At 28.6% G+C, this 23,742-nt stretch overlaps 1 protein-coding gene across 4 annotated transcripts in view; it reads right to left on the bottom strand.

Annotated features, from left to right (window-relative positions):
- The window catches only part of LOC136092364 (uncharacterized), a 244,938-nt gene extending 232,074 nt beyond the window's left edge, over nt 1-12,864 (bottom strand). For 3 of the 4 annotated variants that reach the window (XM_065820432.1, XM_065820433.1, XM_065820430.1), the window contains exons 1-3: nt 12,730-12,864; nt 12,240-12,418; nt 3,660-3,902 (exon numbers count right to left, since the gene is read on the bottom strand). In XM_065820432.1, coding sequence (XP_065676504.1) covers nt 3,660-3,902; nt 12,240-12,414 — 418 coding nt within the window. In that variant the 5' untranslated portion in view covers nt 12,415-12,418; nt 12,730-12,864. Of the gene's footprint in view, nt 1-3,659; nt 3,903-12,239; nt 12,419-12,620 lie in introns of all 4 variants that reach the window. The other variant, XM_065820431.1, reaches the window with a different exon arrangement.
- Between the last annotated feature and the right edge of the window lie 10,878 nt (nt 12,865-23,742).

A 23,742-nucleotide genomic window follows, 5' to 3' on the forward strand; every position in this document is an offset into this window, starting at 1 on the left:
ACAAATGTTGATTGGCTTCAGTGTTTTCATACCAAAAGTGTTCAAGAAATGTATGATGAGTTAATTTATTATACTAAAGAAGCATTAACTTATATGTACCTATAAATACCTCATTTGTAAATTCATCATCTAGGAAAATGTGGCTAAACAAAGACCTAATCTCACTCATTAGAAAAAAGCAGAATTTAAGATACATAAATTGCTCAAGTAAATGGAAAAACTCAAATCTTTGTAGTAATTATAAACAATTGTCAAAAAGAGTTTCAATTGAAATTTCCATAGCAAGACGAAAGTATGAGTTAATGATTGTTGATAAAGCTAAAAAGAACCCAAAATTATTATATAGATATATGAATTCTCAACAATATGTAAAAGACTCTATAAAAGCTCTGAGGCAACCAAGTGGTGAAATAACTCACGATCCTAAAAAAATTGCTGATCTACTGAATATAAACTTCCAAAACATTTTTGTAAAAGAAAGTAAAAATTGCATTCCAGTTTTTAAAACAAGAATAAATGATACCACCTTTAACTTAATTCCTGAAGATATTCATTATGATGATGTTCTTGAAAGGCTTAAAAATCTTGATCAAAACAAAGCATATGGAGTTGACAAATTGCATCCATATATCTTAAAAAACTGTGCTACTGCTTTTGCTCTTCCTCTCACACTAATTTTTATGGAGTCAATAGAAAAAAGTCAACTACCAAATCAATTTAGTTCAGCAAATATAACTGCTCTATATAAAAAAGGTGACAAAACTGATTCTGGGAATTATAGACCTATATCACTTCCTTGTATTAGTTTTAAAATACTTCAAAGAATAATAAAAAACAAGTTAGAAAAATATCTTCACGAAAATAATATTATAGCTAATAAACAGCACGGGTTTGTTAAAAACAGGTCATGCACGACCAATTTACTTGAAACTCTAGATTATATTACAAGAAACGTTGATCAAGGAATTCGTGTTGAAATAGTTTTACTTGATTTTGCAAAAGCATTTGATACTGTTCCACATCAAATCTCGAAACTTAAAGCATATGGTATTAGTGGCCTGGCACCTTATTGGTTTCAAGCTTTCCTGTCTAATACAAGGCAGAGAGTCGTTATGGAAGATTATGTTTCAACTTGTGCCGAGGTGTTCAGTGGAGTTCCTCAAGGTTCAGTATTGGGTCCACTACTGTTTATACTCTATATAAATGATCTTCCTGAGTCTCTAAAAAATATTTCAAAATTGTATGCTGATGACACCAAAATCATGTCAATTAGTTCTTCTGATGAGTTAAATAATAAACTACAATGCGATTTGAACTCTGCATATGCTTGGACACAAGACTGGTTACTTAATTTTAATATTGAAAAGTGTTTAGTTATGCACTATGGCTTTAAAAATAAACGATATCCATTTTATATAAATAGTTGTAAACTCAATACATCGGATTCTGAAAGAGACCTAGGAGTGATTTTTTCAGATAACTTGAAATGGAAAAATCAGGTATTATCGAGTGCAAGCAAAGCAAATCGCATGCTGGGCATTATAAAGAAATTGTTTGTTCAATTTGATGCAGATCTGCTAAAATCTCTATATCTTTCTTTCATCCACCACTTGAGTTTGCTGTACCCGTATGGGCTCCTTATCAAAAACAAGATATTGTCATTTTAGAAAAAGTACAACGTCTTGCCACTAAATTAATACCTCAAATCAGTAAATTATGCTATGAAGATCGACTAGCTTGTCTTAGAATGCCCTCACTTGTTAAAAGAAGACAACGAGGGGACATAATACAACTGTATAAAATTTTCAATGGTTACGATAAAATTGAATTAACAGAAAATCATTCCTTTAAACCAAATTGTACTCCTGGCCATATCCTAAAATATTCAAAAGACTTTTCGAAACATAAATACAGAGAAAACATTTTACTTAATTGAGCTGCAAATAACTGGAATGCACTGCCAGAAACTGTTGTCAAAGCTACTTCAATAAATTCATTTAAAGCAAGACTTGATCGATGGGAGTCAAACCATCACGAGACTCAGCTGTCAAAGTGTGTATAAAATCACACTCACTGGTAGCAATACCAGTCACAGCAGAAACTAATACTAATACCAATACTAATATATATAATATATATATATATATATATATATATATATATATATATATATATATATATATATATATATATATATATATATTAGCATTGGTATTAGAAAAATGAGATCAGCAATAATTTGCCGACCTCAAACTTTTAGAGGTCGGCAAAAATTATTTGATACAAAGGTCTTACCATAAAACATAGAAATGAGGTCGGCAATTTTTTGCCGACCTCAAACACTTTCAGGTCGGCAGTTAGGTCGGCATTGCCGAATGCCGACCTTAACTCCGAGGGTTGTATGTATGTATGTATGTATATATATATATATATATATATATATATATATATATATATATATATATATATATATATATATATATATACTAGGGCCCTGCTAATCATCTTTTTTGATATCGAATCTGAATCGAATCAGGCGTTGAGTTGCAAATCAAGCCGAATCTCTAGTCAAATCAGCATTTTGAGAATATCTATGTTTTAGTAAAACTTAGATTTCTTCAAAATGCTTATTGGACTTATGATTTAACTCGATTTGCAAATCAAGACTTGCTTTGAATCTTGATTCGATTCAAAACTGATAATATTGATTTGCAGAGCCTAAATATATATATATATATATATATATATATATATATATATATATATATATATATATATACATATATATATATATATATATATATATATATATATATATATATATATATATATATATATATATACATATATATATATATATATATATATATATATATATATATATATATATATATATATAAAATTAATGGTTTTGACTTTTTGTCCAACATTCGCATGTTGGACGAAAGTCAAAACCATTAATTTAATTACAAATTAACCGTTTTTTAAAAAAACCGCAAAAACGCAAATTTAATTGACCAGAATGGTCAATTAAATTTTTAAAAACACTCTAAATGTTTTTAAAAACACTCTGAATGTTTTTAACAATACAAACAATGTTTTTATTTTTTATAATAAAATGTTTTTATTTTTATTTTTTTACTGTAAATCATGCGCGGAGTGTTGCTACATCGACTATCTTATAGCCTGACTTGCAACAAAGTGCTGCTACATCGACTGACAAATAGCCTGACTCGCAAAGGAGTGCTGCTATATCGACTGACAAATAGCCTGACTCGCAAAGGAGTGCTGCTATATCGACTGACAAATAGCCTGACTCGCAACGGAGTGCTGCTACATCTACTATCTTTTAGCCTGACTCGCAAGGGAGTGCTGCTACATTGACTGAGGGTTTGGTTGGGGCAGGCAGTCTATCAATTAATAAAAATAAAAATTTATATATATTTATATACATATTTATATATATATATATACATATATATATATATATATATATATATATATATATATATATATATATATATATATATATATATATATATATATATATATATACATTATGTGTATATATATATATATATATATATATATATATATATATATATATATATATATATATATATATATATTTATATGTTAAAGGAAAAATATAAATTTACCTGAAGACAAGATATCAATATTAAATGATTTAAATAATTTTGTAACAACTTTGCCAAGATTAAGACCATAGGTACATTTTGGCCTTTCAGCAGTAATAGTATAACTTGAATCATGGAAGGTTATATCAACAATGCAACCACTGTAAAATTCAATTTCAGTTTTTTTTTCTCGATAGGCACTTTTAATCTTATTAAGTAAATCAGCAACACTTAAAATCTCATTTAAAAAGCTTTTAGCCTGTTCTAAAACATAAATATAAAACAACAATTATAAACAATATATATATATATATATATATATATATATATATATATAATATATATATATATATATATATATATATATATATATATATATATATATATGTATATATATATATATATGTATGTATATATATATATATATATATATATATATATACATATATATATATATATATACTTATATATATATATATAAGTATATATATATATATATATATATATATATATATATATATATATATATATATATATATATATATACATATATATATATACAGGCCTTGGCAGGAAGCCAGTAATTACCGAATTAAGAAAATTATAATTAAAAATTAAAAAATATTAGTTAAAAAATAGTACACGTTTAAAGTTTATTTTATATTAGTGCAACTTGTGTTTTTTTTGTTTGGTTTTTTTGTTCGTTTTGTAATAATGATTGATTTTATTAAAAATGAAAGAATATTAATTATTACAAACTTTAAATGATATTTTATAATTAGTTTATTTTTTTATAAGTAAATAAAAAACTTTTTCTATGGATATAACTCTTTTATTAATTCTTCAAAATAATATTTTGAGGGAGTTCAGATACCCTTGTTATCAAGAATAAATATACTAGTTAACGTTATCAAGTATAAATAAATTCAATTATGAGGGTCTAAACTCTCTTGATATATTGTATCGAAAAATTAATAAGAGATTAATATCTATAGCTTTTTATTTAATTTATCATTACAAGTATTAATGCTTGAAGCAATATAACTCTTTCAATACTTTTGTTTATATTTATAAAAAAAGACCTTAGTTTAGAAAAATAAAATTTTCTAACAGCTACATCAGCTTTATATAATCAACAGATTTGACTTTTTGTCATAAGGTATTTAAAAGCACATCGGTATATATATTTTTAATAAATGGTACTTGGAAACTTAAATCTTGGTTTTTCGCAACAACAAAAAAAAGTAGTATTTATTGTTCGTAATATTTTTTAATTTTGTTTAACTTTTTTTAAAGTAAAAAATTATTATTTGCAAGCCGCAATTTTAAGAAATAATGAAAAAAAAATTAACATATTTTAAAAACGGTGAATAAAAGTATTCTGAATTACACCTTAGGTAAAATAAATTACATCAAATCTTCTTAACAAGCATTTTTAAATAAAGTAACAATTTACTGATAATGTTTTTTTTTTCAAGTATCATTGACGGTTGTGTATAATTTTTTTAATTTATATAATATATTAATTATTTAAGTATGCATTTTTTATAATAAACGTTATTAAAAATAAAAAATAATTTTGTTTTTATAAACGATGACTTTCTAAGACGACGAAAGTCTTTTTAACAAATTGTAATATAAGAATTATTGAAGTTAGTACATTTGAAAAAACTAAGAAAAAATTTCGTTGAAAATAAAAGACATGTTTTTGAAAGCCGTTTCAATTAAATAAGTTTGATCTTTAATACAATACTCAAAAATTTAGCACACATTAGATTTAAGTTTCATTTTTCTTCTATTTAATTGACTTTTTAGGCAGTAAACTTCGTATGCCTTTTCTATTTTTTTTATTTAAAGTTAATTAAAACAAACCTAATAAAAAAATAAAAAAATAGTTAAAGTTAAAGTTAATTAAAACAAACCTAATAAAAAAATAAAAAAATAGAAAAAAAATTGTTATTTTAACCATCTATTTTTAACTTAAACAGAGACCGCTAATTAAAGCGGTGTAAAAAAGCTGCTCATTAGTTTAGCGCACTTGCACTCTTGTCTTTCAACTGCAGCTTTTTACTTTTTGACGTCAAACTTTTACTAAAAAGTAAATTTAACTAACCTTTTTTACATTACTAACTGAACAAAACTTTTTAAGGTATACAAAGTATGTATTACCTCATTTGAAATAAACTTGGTATTTTTTGCTTAAATTTTGTCCATAATTTGACCAAAAAGATGGGAAAAAAATCAATTAGCTCTGAAATAAAACAGCGCATTGTAGGACTACATCTTAGTGGTTTCAACAGTTCTGAAATAGCTCGAACTCTCAAGTCTGTATCTCGTTCATGTGTACTCAGAACAATTCAGAAATTTGAAATAACTGGTACTACTGCAGACAAAAACTGACCTGGACAACCAAGAATAACAATCACTGATGATAATAGTATCTATAGAATTGCAAGAAAAAACCCTAAATACTCAGCCAAAAGAGATTGCATAAGAAGTGAACTTGGCTCTAAAAATCATATCTCAAGTCAAACTGTAAATAGAAGATTGATCAATGGAAAACTTTGTTGCTACGTTGCTGCCAGAAAACCACTGCTTAAACCAACTGATCGGTTAAAACGTATTAAATTTTGTAGAGCTATTTTGAAAATGACTAATTATGAACTAAGAAGAATAATATTTAGTGACGAGTCCAACTTTACAGTTATTTATATGATGGTTGTATGGATCAACATAATTATATCAAAACGCTTGAAAATCATTTAATCCCGACTAGAGACATCTTTTTTAGCAATGAGTCAGAGTGGCAGTTTCAACAAAACCACACTCCTTGTCACAAGGCGAAAACGGTGACTATTTGGTTTCAAGAAAACAACATTAAATTTCTTCAGTGACCAGCTAGATCACCTGACCTTAATCCAATCAAAAATGTATGGGCTGTACTGGACTGTAAACTCACTAGAGCTCCTGTAACATCAGCTGAACATCTTAGGGAAAGTTTGAAAGAATTGTTCGACAGCTTATCAACTGATTATTGCCGAAAAATTTTTGATTCGATTAAAAGAAGGTGTGAACTATGCATAAAGAACAAAGGTGGACATATCCCTTATTGATCTTGCTATTAAAGCACACTTAAATCTAGGTGTGCTAAACTTATGAGCAGCTTTTTATTTAACTTTTTTTTATATACTAACTTTGATTAAAGATATTTAGTCATAGACACTTGTTTTTTTTGTTTATTTTTTTCTCTTAATGTAATTAAAAAAGTCAAATGAATATGTTTTGTTTTTTAAAAATCCGTGAATTTCTTGTTTTTTACTTTTACTTCATTTTTAAAGAAAAAAACGCAACTTAAATTTAATGTGTGTTAGATTGTGTTTTTGCTTTAGTTAAGTATTTTTTTATTATCTCTTTCATTAAGATTTTTTTTCATTTTAATGTTTTTTTTAGATAAGTTTAAGTAAGTTTTTTTAGTGCATTTTTAAATTTTGAAAACATGTCATATGCCGTAGTCAAACAGTCAAAACAAAGTATTTTTTGCGTAGTCATATAATTGCGTGCAATTAATTTTAAAGTATTTGTGTTGACATGTGTCTTCTGTGTTATCAAAATTTCTGTTAAAGTCAGTACTAAAGCTGTTTTTAAAAAAAGAATCGAAGTTTATGAAATTTTTGTTCAAAGTATACCAACATAAACAGCTGCAAGACACAATGAAAGCCATCCTTGTTTTTAAACCACTATCTAATATGAAAATCATTTCTAAAGGAATGTTTTATTCAGCAAATTTATTGATTCACAATTTTTTATTCGCAAAATCTCCAATGACTTTTTCTTTGTTTAAAAGTGTAGCTTTCTTATTATCAACTAGAAAGTCGATCTTGAGAAATCGATGACTGTAGGTAGGTTTATGATAAATTTATGGTAAATAGTTAATTTCACGTGTTTGTAAACAGGTAAATCACGATATGGTAAATAGTTAATTTCACGGAATAAAAACCATGGACGTTTTTTTTGTTTTTGAAGGTTTTTAAACACGGAACAGAAACCGAGCGTTTTTCTGAGTTGTCCCGCCTGGGCTTATAATCGAGATAAGATGTGATGCAATTTTGTTACGTGACACATTTCATATTCAAGAAAAAATAATTATGTTCTCGTATTTTATTTATTCTCTAACTCCTCCTAACAGTAAGAACTTTTGTATTTATATAAGATTGACCACAAAAGAGCCTCCTTTGCGGAAGTTATTTTCCAACGTTATTTGCGATAGGGTTCGTCCATAAAGTACATATGCTCATAAGGGGAGGTCTTCAAAAAGCGTACGAAAGCTTTTAGGAAGGAGGGGGGGGGGTTCAATTTAAAAGTAAGTATTTCGATTTTCTAATTTATTACAATTAACCAGCTAATCAATAGAAAAGTTAAAATTCTGGCTATAGATCCTAGTTTGCTAACATAAAAAGATGCATGGGATTATAAAAAGATGTATGGGAGTAGAGGGCACAGTTTCCCTCTATGCACACACATGCAGGATTTTTTGATGTTCCAGATAGGACACTTTCACACAACGTGCAAACTCCAAACTTAAGTTTGATTATACCAATGCCAAATGAGGAGGCCTTGCAAAAAATTGGGATGACGGAAGCCTGTGAACAAAAAGCCCTAAAACGCTTGCCCCAAAAAAAATTGTCAATAGGGTCCAAACTTTACCGCTAGGTTTTGCTAAAATAAAAAGCTTCTTAAATTAGCAAAAGAGCACAAAATTTGATGTCCCCCCCCCCCCTCCAATCAAGTGGGGGGTAGCCTGCCCTCGGCACTGGGTTTTAGCCTTTGTTTTCAATATTACTGATCTCGCGTAAGACTCGTTTTTAACAGACTTACTAAAGAGAGGTGCTTAAAAATAATCCGCCTTAAGTATAGTTTATTTTATTTGATTCGTTATTAAAACAAAAAAGAAGTATGAAATGAATTTCGCCGGGATACGAACTACGGTCTCCACCGTCTAATTCCTACACTAAGCCTCTCGGCCAAGCATTCCATGCAGTGTAATTTAACTTTATATAAATTAATTATTGTATATATATTTAAAGACGTTTTTTAAATGCGCAAACAAAGGGCTTTGGGGTCATATAAAGTATCTAAGGTAGCTCCTCAACCATTTTTTTTTTTTTTTTTCAATAAACTTTTTTATTGAAAAAAAAAGTTGGGGAGGGGGGATTTTAAAAATTTACGTACTTTATAAAGGGGGGTTGGGTACTTAAAAGTACGCATGGCAACAGGGGGAGGAAGGGGTCAAATTTCAAAATTTTTGGCGTACGTACTTTATAACAACATATGTGTTGGGTATGGTAAAAAAACTATGAAATCTTTAAACAAAAGATAGTCAAAGTCGGAAAAAAAAATTGCGTGTAATCATGTAGTTTAAACTCAGACGTTACTTTTATAAAACGCATCAAACGCTTACCATGAGGTGCCAAACAAACGTCCTTGTTCGTTTGTTTATCACCAAAAACCTACAACATTCTAATCAAGCTTCTTACAACTTATTATGTTTTTATAGCTAATTTTAAACTAATTTTACTAAATTTTAAGTTACTTTAGTAAAAAGAACTTTAAAGTTAGTAAATTTATTAACTCATTTCATCGTGACGGTCATAATTTTATCAACAAAAAAAAAATTATTTAACTATTATATTCAAAAACATCTAATTTTTTATTCAAAAAAAAACTAGTTATTATTAAGTATTTGCTAACTCTGATAAATTAGAAAAACAAGCATTAACTAAGAGTATCTTCTTTAACTACCCAGTAGGCACAGACGTCCGGAGAACGTCTTTACAACGTCCTATGGATGTCATAAGTCTATAGGACATCCTCAAGACGTCCAATCGCCATTTTGTACCCGCTGGGTAGAGCGTGCGTACTTTTATATTTAACCCTCCCCCTTCCCCTTATACGTTTTTGTACGTTTTATGCAGACCCTCTTTTCCTCATTCTATGAGCGCACGTACTTTATAACGAACCCCTATTTATAACGAACTAGAATGACGTCATATACAGATCTAAACGCCTTTGAAACAAATTAGCGGCGTATATTATAAAGACTCCGATATATAAAGTATAATAGAAAAGCCGAGCTTTGGCTAAAACAACAGGTTTAGCTTTTATTAATATACATTTATTGTTTAGTTTTTTTTTTTAAATTCAGCTATAACGATTTTTTTGTAACATTTCTATAAATATGATCTCAACATGTGATGGGAGTCGGGAGTCCCTTTAAAGTATAGTACGCGTGTGACGCGTGAGTTGCACAAGTATCGAAGACTGTCGGTTGGGGGTTCAAATCCTTATTGGGAAGATTATTTATTTTTAACTTTAATGTTTTATTTCTAAGTAGTTTTATGTTTTTTAACTATTTTTGTTGTTTATTTAAATTTATGCCTATTATTTATTTTTATCTTTCAAAGTTTCATAGAATAAGTGCATCAATCCATACATAAATCGACTTATTTAGTTGTAGCCGCAGTAAAGTATACTGACTTAATTAGGAATAGGCATTGTGGAGTGTACATACATTGACAGACTTAAATATGCTTAGGTGCTGTAGCGTGTACATGCATCTACTGACTGAGGATTTAGGTTTGGTCAGGTATTCTTTAAAATAAAAGAAAAGTATTTTCCTAATATATATTTAAATTGGGTTTATAAATTAACTTATATGAAAAAATTATTAGGTTAAATTAAGCAAGAATTTTAATTGAAATCATCAAAATGATTAATAATGTTTATTTATAGTTATGTTAATATCATTTTTTTTTCATAGAACAAGTGCATTAATACGTACATATATTGATTGATATAGCCGTAGTTGTAGTGGAGTGCACATACATCAACTGACTTAATTAGGGGTAGACACAATAGAGTGTACATACCAACTGGCTTAAATAAGGATATGTGCAGTAGAGTGTACAAATAATAACTGATTTAAATAGAGATAGATGCAATGGGAGTGTTTATACATCGACTGACGGTTAAGGTTTGGGCATTCTTTTAATTAAAAGAAAAGTATATTTAATATATTATGTAAAAATCCCCAAACTTGAATCGTGTAAAAACGCGCGTATTTAGACATAAGTTATTATGAATTATTCAGACTAATTTACCTTAAAGTCTTTGGTCATTTAATTTAATAATTTTTTTGTATAAATTAAATTTATTTACGCACCTATTTAAATACGTAATACATATTTAAATATATGTAATACATATTTAAATATGTAATACATATTTAAATATGTAATACATATTTAAATATGTAATACATATTTAAATATGTAATACATATTTAAATATGTAATACATATTTAAATATTAATACATATTTAAATATGTAATACATATTTAAATATGTAATGCATATTTAAATATGTAATACATATTTATATATAATTCATATTTAAATACAATACATATTTAAATATGTAGTACATACTTAAATAGGGTGTATAAATTAATTTATACAAAAGTTAATATTAATTATTTTGACTATTTTACCTAAAAGTCTTTGTATAATGGTATAAAGGGGTATAAATTAATTTAATTTATACACATTTTATAAATTTTATAAACATAATTTATAAATTAATTTAATTTATACAAAAAAATTATTAAATTACAAAAGACTTTTAGGTAAAACAGTCAAAATTATTAATAATAACTTATGTTTAAATACGTGCGTAAAATTATTATTAAATTAAGCATGTATTACATATTTAAATAGGGTGTATAAATTAATTTAATTTATACAAATAAATTATTAACTTAAATAACAAGACTTCTTGACAAAATAGTCAAAATAACTAATGATGACTTACGTTTAAATACGCGCGTACAAATAAAAAAAAAAAAGTTGTTCGCGCGTAACCTTTCAAATTAATGGGTAGGTACAATCGGCAGAGCAGATTGAAACTTAATAATAAAAAAAATCAATAAAGGTACAATGTATCACAATTGATTTAAGGTTGATAGTAAAAAGGATATTAATAGTTAATATAAAACTACAGATGCTATATTCATTTTATTATCAATTTTAATCAAACTTGACAAATTGTATCTAAAATTGCGGTAATCCGAACAACCTAATAATAATGTGATCTACCGAATTATTTGCCAGATCACATATAAGAACAGCAGATCACTTTTTTTAATGAAAGGTGTTTACTTTCTAACACAAAAAAACATTTGTGCACAAGACTCAAGTCTCTAAACGCTTGATTCATTCTTTGATTAACGTTCAATTAAGAGTGCTTTGGGTCACATATACACACAAAGCATCTGCCAAATTATTTGTCATTTTAGGTATATGAATTCAGCTGATTTTATAATACGCTCTGCTGTTTGCACCATATAATTGATCTGCTCAGCTAATCTGCTCTGCTATGTTAATTGTACCTTCCACAAAATAAAAGCTAAACGCTACTTTTGTTGTGATTGTGACAATTACAGTCTTGCTTTGAAAAGTCTCCGTTTTCAGTCGGAGATATTTATGAAAAGCTTTATAAGTAAAAAACTAGTTTTTATTAAGAAATTATACTTAAACACTTTTACCTATTGCTTCAGGAATTTGACGAGCTGTCAACTCATCAGAATCTTTGGTGTTGAGGTTTGCTTTAATAGGAATAAAAATACCACTAACTCCTGCATAGTCTAGATCATCTGTAATATCGACATACGCCTCATTGTACACGACGCAAACGGTTAACAAAAAAAAGTTTGCAATCATCTTTCTTTAAATTAAAAAAATATATATATGGTATAAAATTTATATACATCTATTATAGATCTGTATTTTTATAATAGAGAGAAAGAGAAAGAAATAGAGAGACTAAGGGGTGGGTGGATTTTACAAATTCGCAGTAGAGAATAACACAGTCAAAATTAAATCATTTTAACATTTTATATAAAATAAATGGCAACTTTAATTTATACCTTCCAATCTTCTTAGGAGTTATAATTGTTAAAAAAAGTTTTTTAAATTTCCTGAAAAAATGCTAAAATTTGTCACAAAAAGCTACATAAAAAAGCTTAATATTCTCACCTCGACTGCACACACTTTTCATTATTTAATGCGTGTATTAAAAAGAAACAGTTGCGGGTATAAATGTTTTTCACACATTAACGGTACATTAGCATGATCATTTGATGTTTTATAAACCATGAAAAAACATTTTATGAACTGAACCAAACTAATTAATAACTTTATTGTTATAACAGGTATTGAAGGTTTGTAACCGCTAGGGTTGATCACACAAGAGTATATCATGAAATCTACGTTAAGTAACGTATCCAATTATATTTAAAACTGTTTTAGATTTATCAGGTGCTTGATTAATAAAGTCTTTTTAAACATATTAGTTCACCATTCCTGAAAAACTTTATATAAAGTAAAAAATAGACTATATTGTATGCTATAAAGTATACTATAAATTGTATAAAATGTCAAACAATGTTAAAACGAGAACAACAAAAACATTTATTTAAAACAGATATTTATATTCTTTTGTATTCTAAACAAATTATATTAAATTATTCATAAAAATAAATAAAATATACTATGCAATAATCTCGATTCCATATTTAAACAGTTATGCCTTGCACAGAATACTTGATCACTTTACATTAGACATCTTTTGAACTTTATCAATGCTCTTTGCTAGCTATAATGTTGGTATACGACCATATATATATACACACAGATATATATATATATATATATATATATATATATATATATATATATATATATATATATATATATATATATATATATATATATATATATATATACATACATGTATAATCATATATACATATATCGTTATATATGTATATATGTGTATATATGTAAGTACTATAAAAATTCTTATTTTATTATAATAGTTAGATAATAGTTACCAGAATTGCCATTGCGATAGCATTGCCAGAAAACATTAAACTGGTCGACTGCTTTGAATATTCTTGTTTATTTTCAACACGGCTTCCATGGCCACGACGAACAATAACGGATTTGGACCCTGGATTGTCTGTTATATTGGTCTCGTCATAGTTGTAATTATTTTCTGGAGGTATATCCTTTAACTCTAGGTACAAATTATCAAAAAAAATTTAAGGGTTTCTTCGTTTACCCCGGCTCTACTATGTTTCACATTGTCTGCAACCGTATTTGTTAAACAATTCTTCATGAATGACCGAACCCAATCTACCCCAAGCATATTATTTTTGAATCTTCACTTTATCACAATAAGATTTGAATAAAAGTCTCAAGTCCAACGAATCAAATGGTACTCTCTAGTCAGTCATATGAATAATTGTTTGGACAATAAATTTTCGGTTTTTCTATCAAATCTGGTCTGCCCACCATGCTTTTTCAGAGCTTGATCCCCAAGCTTTACTTTTTTATGTAATGTTCCAAGTGGAATATTGTACATTTTTGAAGCCTTCAAAATGGTAAATCCATGGTTTTTTACTTTAATTACAGCTGTTTCTATGTTTGTTTTTTGTGTTAATTGTTTTATAACCTTCACTGTTTTCTTTTCTTTTGTAATTTTGAGGCATAGTTCCTAAAATTAACAAAGAAAAGCCTAATTTCGTATTAAAAAAATATCATTTTAAAATGAGCTTATAGTTGGATACAGGCAAGCTATACCTTAAATTATTATTTTATTAAAACATTATGTACCTGATAGTGATACGAGCCGATTTTAATGACATTTAGATGTTGGTTTCTTAAGATATACCTTGATAAGTGAGTTAATTGCCCTAACCACGTAACTTGCAATGTTTATATACGATGGAGAAAAGGTGGAAAAAGATAATTTTGAGGGCAGCCAAAAATTATCTTCCACACATTATATTTAAGGCGAGTGAGTAAAAAAATCTCAATTTTTGGCTATATTTTATGAGACAGAAGTGGAAGTGCGAATCGCAAAAGAACTAATAACAATGCTCTAAATTAATTTTAACTTTGTAGACTAGCATTAATATAGTATTTAGTAATAATACATGATTTTTATAATTTCCATTAATCATCAGTTGTCAGTCTCCATTTTATAGAATGAATTAAAAAACTATTTTTTTATAGTATTACATATATTTTTATAGTATTTTATAGTAATAATAATACATAAATACTAGTTTCCTAATGCTGTTATCATCACAATGTTAATGGTATTCGTTTTAAAGTGAAATTTTGTATCAATTTTATTGTTTTAATGTTATATTTATATATATATATATATATATATATATATATATATATATATATATATATATATATATATATATATATATTATTTTTACTTTATTTACAACACCATTTGATATACAACAAACCCCTACAAAGCTTACAATAATTCAGTTAAGATTTAATTTGAGTTATTGAAACGTAATAAATTTAACATCAATAGAAAAGTAAAGCTGTCATCATTTAAAATATAAAGGGTGTTGTCAAAATATGTTGAAAATAAAATTAAGTTACTAATAAAATCACGTTCAACAAAGATAAACATTCTTACTGTAGTAAAATATAGTACTAACTGATAAATTTGAACAAATAAATATAAAATTAACAAAAACAATGAATAAATAAGAACATTAACTTGAACTTTAACTAAATCTTGAATTTGAATTAATTGGTACTAATTTGTTCAAGCATAACCTTAAAAAATAAGTTTATGTATATCTTATATATTAATAATAATTATATGTATAACTAGTTATACATATAGTTAACTATCAGGAGTTATATGTATAACTATATGCATTTTAAAGCATATTATTTTATTTAAACATTACTTAGATCATATTACTTTGAAAACTGGACCCAGAGGCTTTATTCTCAATAACACTGTGGTACTCCAGATTAAAAATTGAAAAGTTTCTGTAAATAAATTGTTTTTGTTCCTCAATGTAGTTCGTAAGTCCCTTAAGTCTTAAGGACCTTATTATATCTAAAGTTAAAAGTTTTGGAGCATAAAAAAAGTTACAGAAACCCATCTCCATCCTATTTTTTTCTTTTTTTAATAAAGAAAATTGGGAATTCTTTGACTTTTAAACCTGCATTTCTTTTTGGGACACTGCAGTGTCCCATGCATGCAAGATTGGTTTTTGACAACATTTCAACTTGCATCAGTTGTTTGCAAATAATTTACTCAATATCTATATTCAAATAACTATTATATTATCCTAATAATAAGTCTATTTGCACAAATCTCAATCTTATTTCTATAAAGAAAGATAAAAATTATTCGTGGCACTTACATGCTTGCTTGCCATTCTCTTTATTAATATAAAGTATTTTCACACAATATAAACGTAACGCAATGCAATGTCGATTTAAAATTTTTTTTTAGTTTCCAACTTTTAAATTAAATCCCATGCAAATCCCACAGGAAACCCACGTGGGATTTCCCATGTGTGTAAATACCATATGTTTCCCACATGTAACCCATGTGGGATTACCCACATGGGTTTAAGGTGACAAATTTCCATACCGATACCACATGGGAAAATCCGTCCCACATAAATCCCATCAATCCCACACGGAACCCACGCGGAACCCATGTGGGACGCGGTTTTATTTTTCACTGGGACTGGATGAAATGCTGCGAAACAGAATAGTGTGTGGGATTAACGACTCTCGAATACAGAGGAGACTACTTAGTGAAGGATCTAGCCTTTCTTTACAAAAAACATTAGACATTGTACTCACTATGGAAGCAGCAGCAAATTAAGCAGCAGTTATTCAAAGCCATCAAAATATTACCAGCCCAGCAGCAATCAATAAAGTTGAGATCAAGTCGGAAAGACATGAACGTGAATGTTTTCGTTGCGGAGGCAAACATAATCCAGAGACATGTTTTTCAAAGATCAGGAGTGTTTTTTTTGCCACAACAAGAGGCACACAAAAAGGAAATGTCGTATAAAGAAAAGGGTGTCAAAAAATACAACAACCCAACACAAGATTGAAGAGGTTGATAAAAATCAAAAGGAAGAAGAGCTATATCGCATTCAAAACAATTTAGTTAAAAGGAAACCAATCATGATCGACGTGGAAATCGAAGGTATTTGTACACAAATAGAGCTCGACATTGGAGCGTCTATGTCAGTGATGAGTCTAGAAACATTTACAAGCTGGCAAAAGAAAAGACTCACGAGGAAGGAAGCTTGTTCAAAGAAATCTTTTTTGCAGACATTCACTGGGAAAGTAGTATTGCCATTGGGGGAAGTTGAGCTGTCGGTCAGAATAAATGGGCAAACTAATTTGTTAACTTTAAAAATCACTCCAGTTAAAAGACCTTCGTTGATTGGTAGAAATCGGCTGAGAAAAATTAAAATTAATTGGGAAAAATATTTCATGCAAGTTTAGGAATCCCAAGAAGTCCCAATTCATCAATGATAAATAGATTAATTAAAAAACATTCCGCAGAGTTCCAAAATGTGCTGGGACAATTTAAGGATTCAGTGGTACATATACCTTTGCTGTCTAATATAAAACAAAAGTTTTGCAAAGCACGACCTATACCATTTGCTTTATTGGAAAAGTTTAATGCGGAACTCGACCGCTTGATATCTTCTACAGACCAGTAAGTCATTCTCATTGGGCAGCTCCAATCGTTTCAGTCCTGAAGAAAGACGGCACCATTCGATTTTGTGGAGACTATGAACAAACCGTAAATTAGACAGCAATATGCGATAGTTATCCCCTACCGAAGACAAAAGATTTATTTGCAACCTTGTCAGGCGGACAACAATTTACAAAACTTGACTTAGCATTTGTCCATCAACAGTTACTTCTTGATAAAAGTTCCTGTGAATTATTGACAGTAAACACTCATCGAGGTCTCTTTGAACCTACACAGTTACAGTTTGGGGTACATTTATTTATTTGATATTTTGCAGTTTTTAGTAACTTATACTATTAAGTCACACCTATCCAAAAATGGTCCCAACCTCAATTTTGAGGACCAAAAAAACGACCTATTGGACATTAATCTGCAAGGTCTCTTGTATCACCAGATGTAAAAATTAAAATCTAATCTCTATAGCCTAAGGAGAAATACACATTTAAAGTTTTATAGCTCTTTACGCTACTGATTGCACTTGGAGCTCCGTTGTAAATCTATTTTGTTTTTTTTTCACTTTTGGGTTATGGAGTTTTTAAAAAATATCAAAAACTCTTTACATATATGTGTTGGCTATAACCTGACAAAAAATCAGCTCTTTAACACTTGTGGTTTGTGTACAGGGACCTGAAGTATAGAGTATAGCACTAAAACCTCTTCAAAAAGAGACAACGGATGCTTAACGTTTTTATTATAACCTTATTATTGACTATGGAAGTTTCAAAATTTAATAGAATGAAGCCTTGGCATGTATCTTTTAGGCAAAAAAAATAGGAGCAAGATATCTTTTATCTGTGAAAAGATATAGCTCTTAAAGTAGAAACCTCGCCTTTGAAAAAGCGGCCAAAATGTAGCAGTTTTTTGTGGTTTTTATGTCTTTTAAAGATTCAAAGTTACATTAAATAACTAATCTAATAACAATATGAGGTGACTAGTGGATATGGGATTCTATGGTTGTTAGACATCACATCTGTGTGTACTTTGTCTGCAATAAGAGTGCTTTTTTTGACCTTGTTTGTACAAAAGTAGGAGCAAAAACACATAGAGAAATTTTTTTCTAGTTGTTCTGAATTTAAAACGCATAAAAACCTCTTTTTGTTTTAGTAGTTAAACCCACAGGTTTGCTTTGTTGTTTTTTCTAAACATTATTGAACAAAAATTGGATATAATAACAACTTTTTTCATATTGTAAAAATTATGTTTGAATTGTAAATTCAAAATTAGTTGGTAATTTATAAAATAATTTTAGTATTAATGTTAGAATCAAGTTTTTTTTATATAAATCAAAAATGCATAACCTTGTTGTGCTTTTTTTTGTTTTGAAGTATCTCCTAGACCTCCTATCTTTTATTGCTCTGACCAAGTTTGTTTCTACTATTTAAAAATCAAAAGCCACAACAAAGTAATTACTTTTAAGTAATTACAAAAGCCGCAACTTCAAAGTAATTAAAACCTAAACAACTAAAAAGATGTTTTATCAACACAAGCTTGTACTGAAATTATTTTTCAAAGATCAGTTTTTTAACCATTGAAATGCCATATAAAAGAAAAACTCATCATGATTGTCGGCAATCTGTATGCTATTTTTGTTTTTCAAAATGTGACAGACATATTACTCATTTCATCAAGCAAAGGATACTAGATATTTTTTCTGGAAACTCTATTGACTTTAAGGATGATAGAGTTCCATTGGGCATATGCAATTCCTGCAGAGCGATGGTACAAAAGCATGGCAAGGGTGATAGAAACTTGCCTCTTCCCAAGCCTCATGACTATAACAAAGTGATTATTAGACCAAAGACCAGAAGATTGGATTCTTGTAATTGTTTAATTTGCCAAGTTGGCAAACTAAAAGGACATTCTGCAAAGCTCACTTTTTTAACCAATCAAGATTTGAAAGAAACATCAAGTAGCTTTGATAAACTATGCTCAAACTGTCTCAGTGTAGTCAAAAGAGGAATAAAACATGTTTATTCACAAACCACCAAGTATGAAAACTTATAGAAAATGATAGCAACTGATTCAAGAACTGCTGAAAAATTTGCGTCCTCTGTAATAACTCAAAAGGTATCATCTCCACAGGGTACAATTAGGTTGAGCGGAGAAAGTGGTAAAGCATTAACTATTACTCCAGGTACCTCCAGACCTCAGTGCATATCAAGAACTTCTCTAACTACTTTGGACATGGTTCAAGTTCAAATCAATACTGGTCTTTCAAATAAAAAGATGCAAGAACTGGCTGTAACATTAAACAAGACTACAAATTCAAATATTGTTGAAACAAAATTTAGGGAAAATTTTATAATGGCTGGTCGAAAAGTTGAAGGTTTATTCAAAGTTTCTAGAATCTCATTTACAAAGCCATCAACAAAAAATGAAGATTTGGTGGATGTTGTTCATTGCAAGAGTTTAGGAGATTTTTATAACTCAATTCTCAGTGTTAGAGCAATCACTTCATCGCCTCTCATCAAACTAGGTATTGATGGTGGAGGATCTTTTCTAAAGTTCAGCTTGAGTGTTATCTCCAATGTTGGATGTTGAAATGTCACAAAAACTTCAACCTCAAATGACAAAAGCTTACTGACTGTAAAACATAGGAAAGAAACAAGTGCCAAGCGTCAGCTAATTGTTGCTGTTGCTGAAAATGTTTCAGAAACTTATGAAAATGTCAAAAAAAATTTTAAGTTTAATCGGGAAAATTGATGTGCCTTTTATTATTGCATGTGACATGAAGTTAGCCAATATCATTTGTGGCATTCAATCTCACTCAAGCAAATACCCTTGCTGTTGGTGTGATGTTAAATCTGATGACCTCAAAGAACAGGGAACTCCAAGAAACTTCAGATCCATTAAGATGCAATACAAAGCATTCATTGGGAAAGGGAATGGAAAAATGTGCGCAAAAGATTTTCATAATGTTGTTCATAATCCATTGTTTGACCAAGAAGATGTCAAACAAGTTATTGAGTTGATTCCCCCAATGGAACTTCATCTTCTCCTTGGAATTGTAAATCATCTTTACAAATCAATGCTAAAGATATGGCCTAAAGTTAAAGATTGGCCATTACTTCTCAAATTGAAATTGCAACCTTATCATGTAGGAGAGTTTGTTGGAAATGATTGTCATAAGCTTTTGAAGAACATAGATGTTTTGCAAAGAATTGTTGAAAGCGAAAAAGTAGAACACATGCTTGGTTTTGTAAAAACATTCCAACATTTTAAGAGTGTTGTTAGCTCCTGTTTTGGAAGGACATTAAATACTGCATATGTTCAACATATCAAAGACTTTAAGAACTCATATCTTCAACTCTCAGTTTCAGTCACTCCAAAATCTCATGCAGTGTTCTACCATGTTCCTGAATTTATTGCTCTAAAGGATTCGGCATTGGGCATTTTAGTGAGCAATCAGCAGAAACCTTGCATTCAATCTTAAGTGCTCAATGGGCAAGGTACAAAAGAAACCCTAATCACCCTAGTTATGGAAGCCAGTTACTGAATTGTGTTATTGACTATAACAGCTAGCATCTTTGAATTGGATTATTTAAATAATTCTTTTTTTTTAACAGCTAAACAGTGATTTCTAGAATTTCATTCTAGAAATACTTGAGACAAAATTTGTTGATAATAAATATTCTTGTCTGAAATTTTTGTTTATATTAAAAACTATATTTATTAAGTTTATAAAAAATTTTTCAGAAGTATATAGCTTATTTTGCAAGTACTAAATAAAAAAATATCAACAGCAATTTGAAGAAAAAGTAATAAATATCACAACAACACCATAAAGTAATTTTTTTTAAAGGAAATCATTTCATGTCTGTGTGTATGTGTTTTTTTAAAGGGAGATTAAGGTTATATGGGATTTTCTTCTGTTTGATATCTTATTAAAACCCAATTCAGTAAAGATATATTTCCTATTTAAATAAAAGAAGTTGTTATTATTGTGTGTATTTCCAATATTTGTTCAATAATGTTTAGAAAAAACAACAAAGCAAACCTGTGGGTTTAACTACTAAAACAAAAAGAGGTTTTTATGCGTTTTAAATTCAGAACAACTAGAAAAAAATTTCTCTATGTGTTTTTGCTCCTACTTTTGTACAAACAAGGTCAAAAAAAGCACTCTTATTGCAGACAAAGTACACACAGATGTGATGTCTAACAACCATAGAATCCCATATCCACTAGTCACCTCATATTGTTATTAGATTAGTTATTTAATGTAACTTTGAATCTTTAAAAGACATAAAAACCACAAAAAACTGCTACATTTTGGCCGCTTTTTCAAAGGCGAGGTTTCTACTTTAAGAGCTATATCTTTTCACAGATAAAAGATATCTTGCTCCTATTTTTTTTGCCTAAAAGATACATGCCAAGGCTTCATTCTATTAAATTTTGAAACTTCCATAGTCAATAATAAGGTTATAATAAAAACGTTAAGCATCCGTTGTCTCTTTTTGAAGAGGTTTTAGTGCTATACTCTATACTTCAGGTCCCTGTACACAAACCACAAGTGTTAAAGAGCTGATTTTTTGTCAGGTTATAGCCAACACATATATGTAAAGAGTTTTTGATATTTTTTAAAAACTCCATAACCCAAAAGTGAAAAAAAAACAAAATAGATTTACAACGGAGCTCCAAGTGCAATCAGTAGCGTAAAGAGCTATAAAACTTTAAATGTGTATTTCTCCTTAGGCTATAGAGATTAGATTTTAATTTTTACATCTGGTGATACAAGAGACCTTGCAGATTAATGTCCAATAGGTCGTTTTTTTGGTCCTCAAAATTGAGGTTGGGACCATTTTTGGATAGGTGTGACTTAATAGTATAAGTTACTAAAAACTGCAAAATATCAAATAAATAAACGACTACACAATAAAAAAAAATTTCAATGAACTTCAATTAAGTTCAAATTACTTTTATTTTTACAATTGAAAAATATCTTTTCATCATTCAGCAAAAAATTAGACATGTTATGTGAGAGAGTTCTTTTTATAACATCAATTATTTTTTGTAAAAGACCATTAGAAAATTCTTCTTGTGTAATAACTTGCATAATTCACTATAAATTTATTAGGCATTAGATTTTCAACACTACTGGTAAGTTTTTTAAAATCTGGTTTCAAGCTTGTAGTTGATATTCTAAGCTTGTATATTGATATTGTAACAAATGTTTACTAGTTAGATTGGCACCATACTTTGATTTAACAAATTTCATAGTCGAAAATAAAGATGCACATGTATATGTTGAACCAAAAATTGAAATAAGTTTTATACTAATTCTTTTTAGTTGAGGATACTTCAGGAACCATTTTCCAAAAATCTAATAAAGCTAGTACTTCATGCAGCATTTGAAGATTTTGATCTTCTTGGAGATCTAGTAATTCTGTTTTAAATTGAGATGTTTCTTCAAGTATATTTTCTGGTATTGGACAACCATCACTAATAATATCAATTAAAAAAGGATTTACTGAAAATGCTAATGATAATTTTAGAGCATACAAATCTTTAAACCTGTTTTGAAAGTCTTCGAATAAATTCTGTAGTTTTTCCCAGTATGATTCAATCTTATGATCATCATACTGAATTATAGGATTAGGATTATGAATCATCTTCTTCATTTGAGGAAAATGATTAAAATTTTTTAAGATATTTCTGAAATAGAGCAATTTTTTTTTTAAAACTTAATATAGTCTGAGCAAGATCATATATATTTTTTTCTTTTCCCTGAAGCAACAAATTCAGATTTTGTAAATGTTGCATTACATCAGTTAAAAATGAAAGATCTTGCAAAAAATTCACATGTCAAAGAAAATGTCTTCTGCTTTTCGAGCAAAAAATATTTAATTGGTTCTAATAGTTCTACAAACCTATAAAGAACGTCACTACTTGAAAGCCACATTACAGCATAGTAAAATGGCAAGTTACTTGCTTCGTCAGCAAGATCCAATTCACTAATGAAATTTTTAAACTGTCTGTGATTTTTTGCATTAGATCGAATATAATTTACAATCTACAACACTGATTTAAAAACAATTGGAAACTTAAAATGTTTTGCTGCTAAATGTTCTTGATGAATCACATAATGAACTGGAATAAACTCTGGATATGTAGGATCGCTATTTAGTAAACCCATAAGCCCAATGTGTTTTCCAACTATTGCTGTTGCACCATCTGTAGCAACACTAACAAGCTTGTTCTTAGGAGCGTTAGCTTTCACCAGAACAGTGTCAAGGGCTTCCTTTAAATCAATTCTACGAGTTGTCTTATAGCTCTACTAAATCTAGCAACTCTTCTTTCACAAGTACATCTGATGTTACATATCTAACAAATACTGCTATTTGATGTTTATCTCTAATATCTGTTGATTCATCCAATGTTAAACTGAATACTTCACAATTTTTTAAGTCATTTAAAAAATGCTGTTCAAC

This window comes from Hydra vulgaris, chromosome 15 (genome assembly GCF_038396675.1).
Source record: "Hydra vulgaris chromosome 15, alternate assembly HydraT2T_AEP".
NCBI lineage: Eukaryota > Metazoa > Cnidaria > Hydrozoa > Anthoathecata > Hydridae > Hydra > Hydra vulgaris.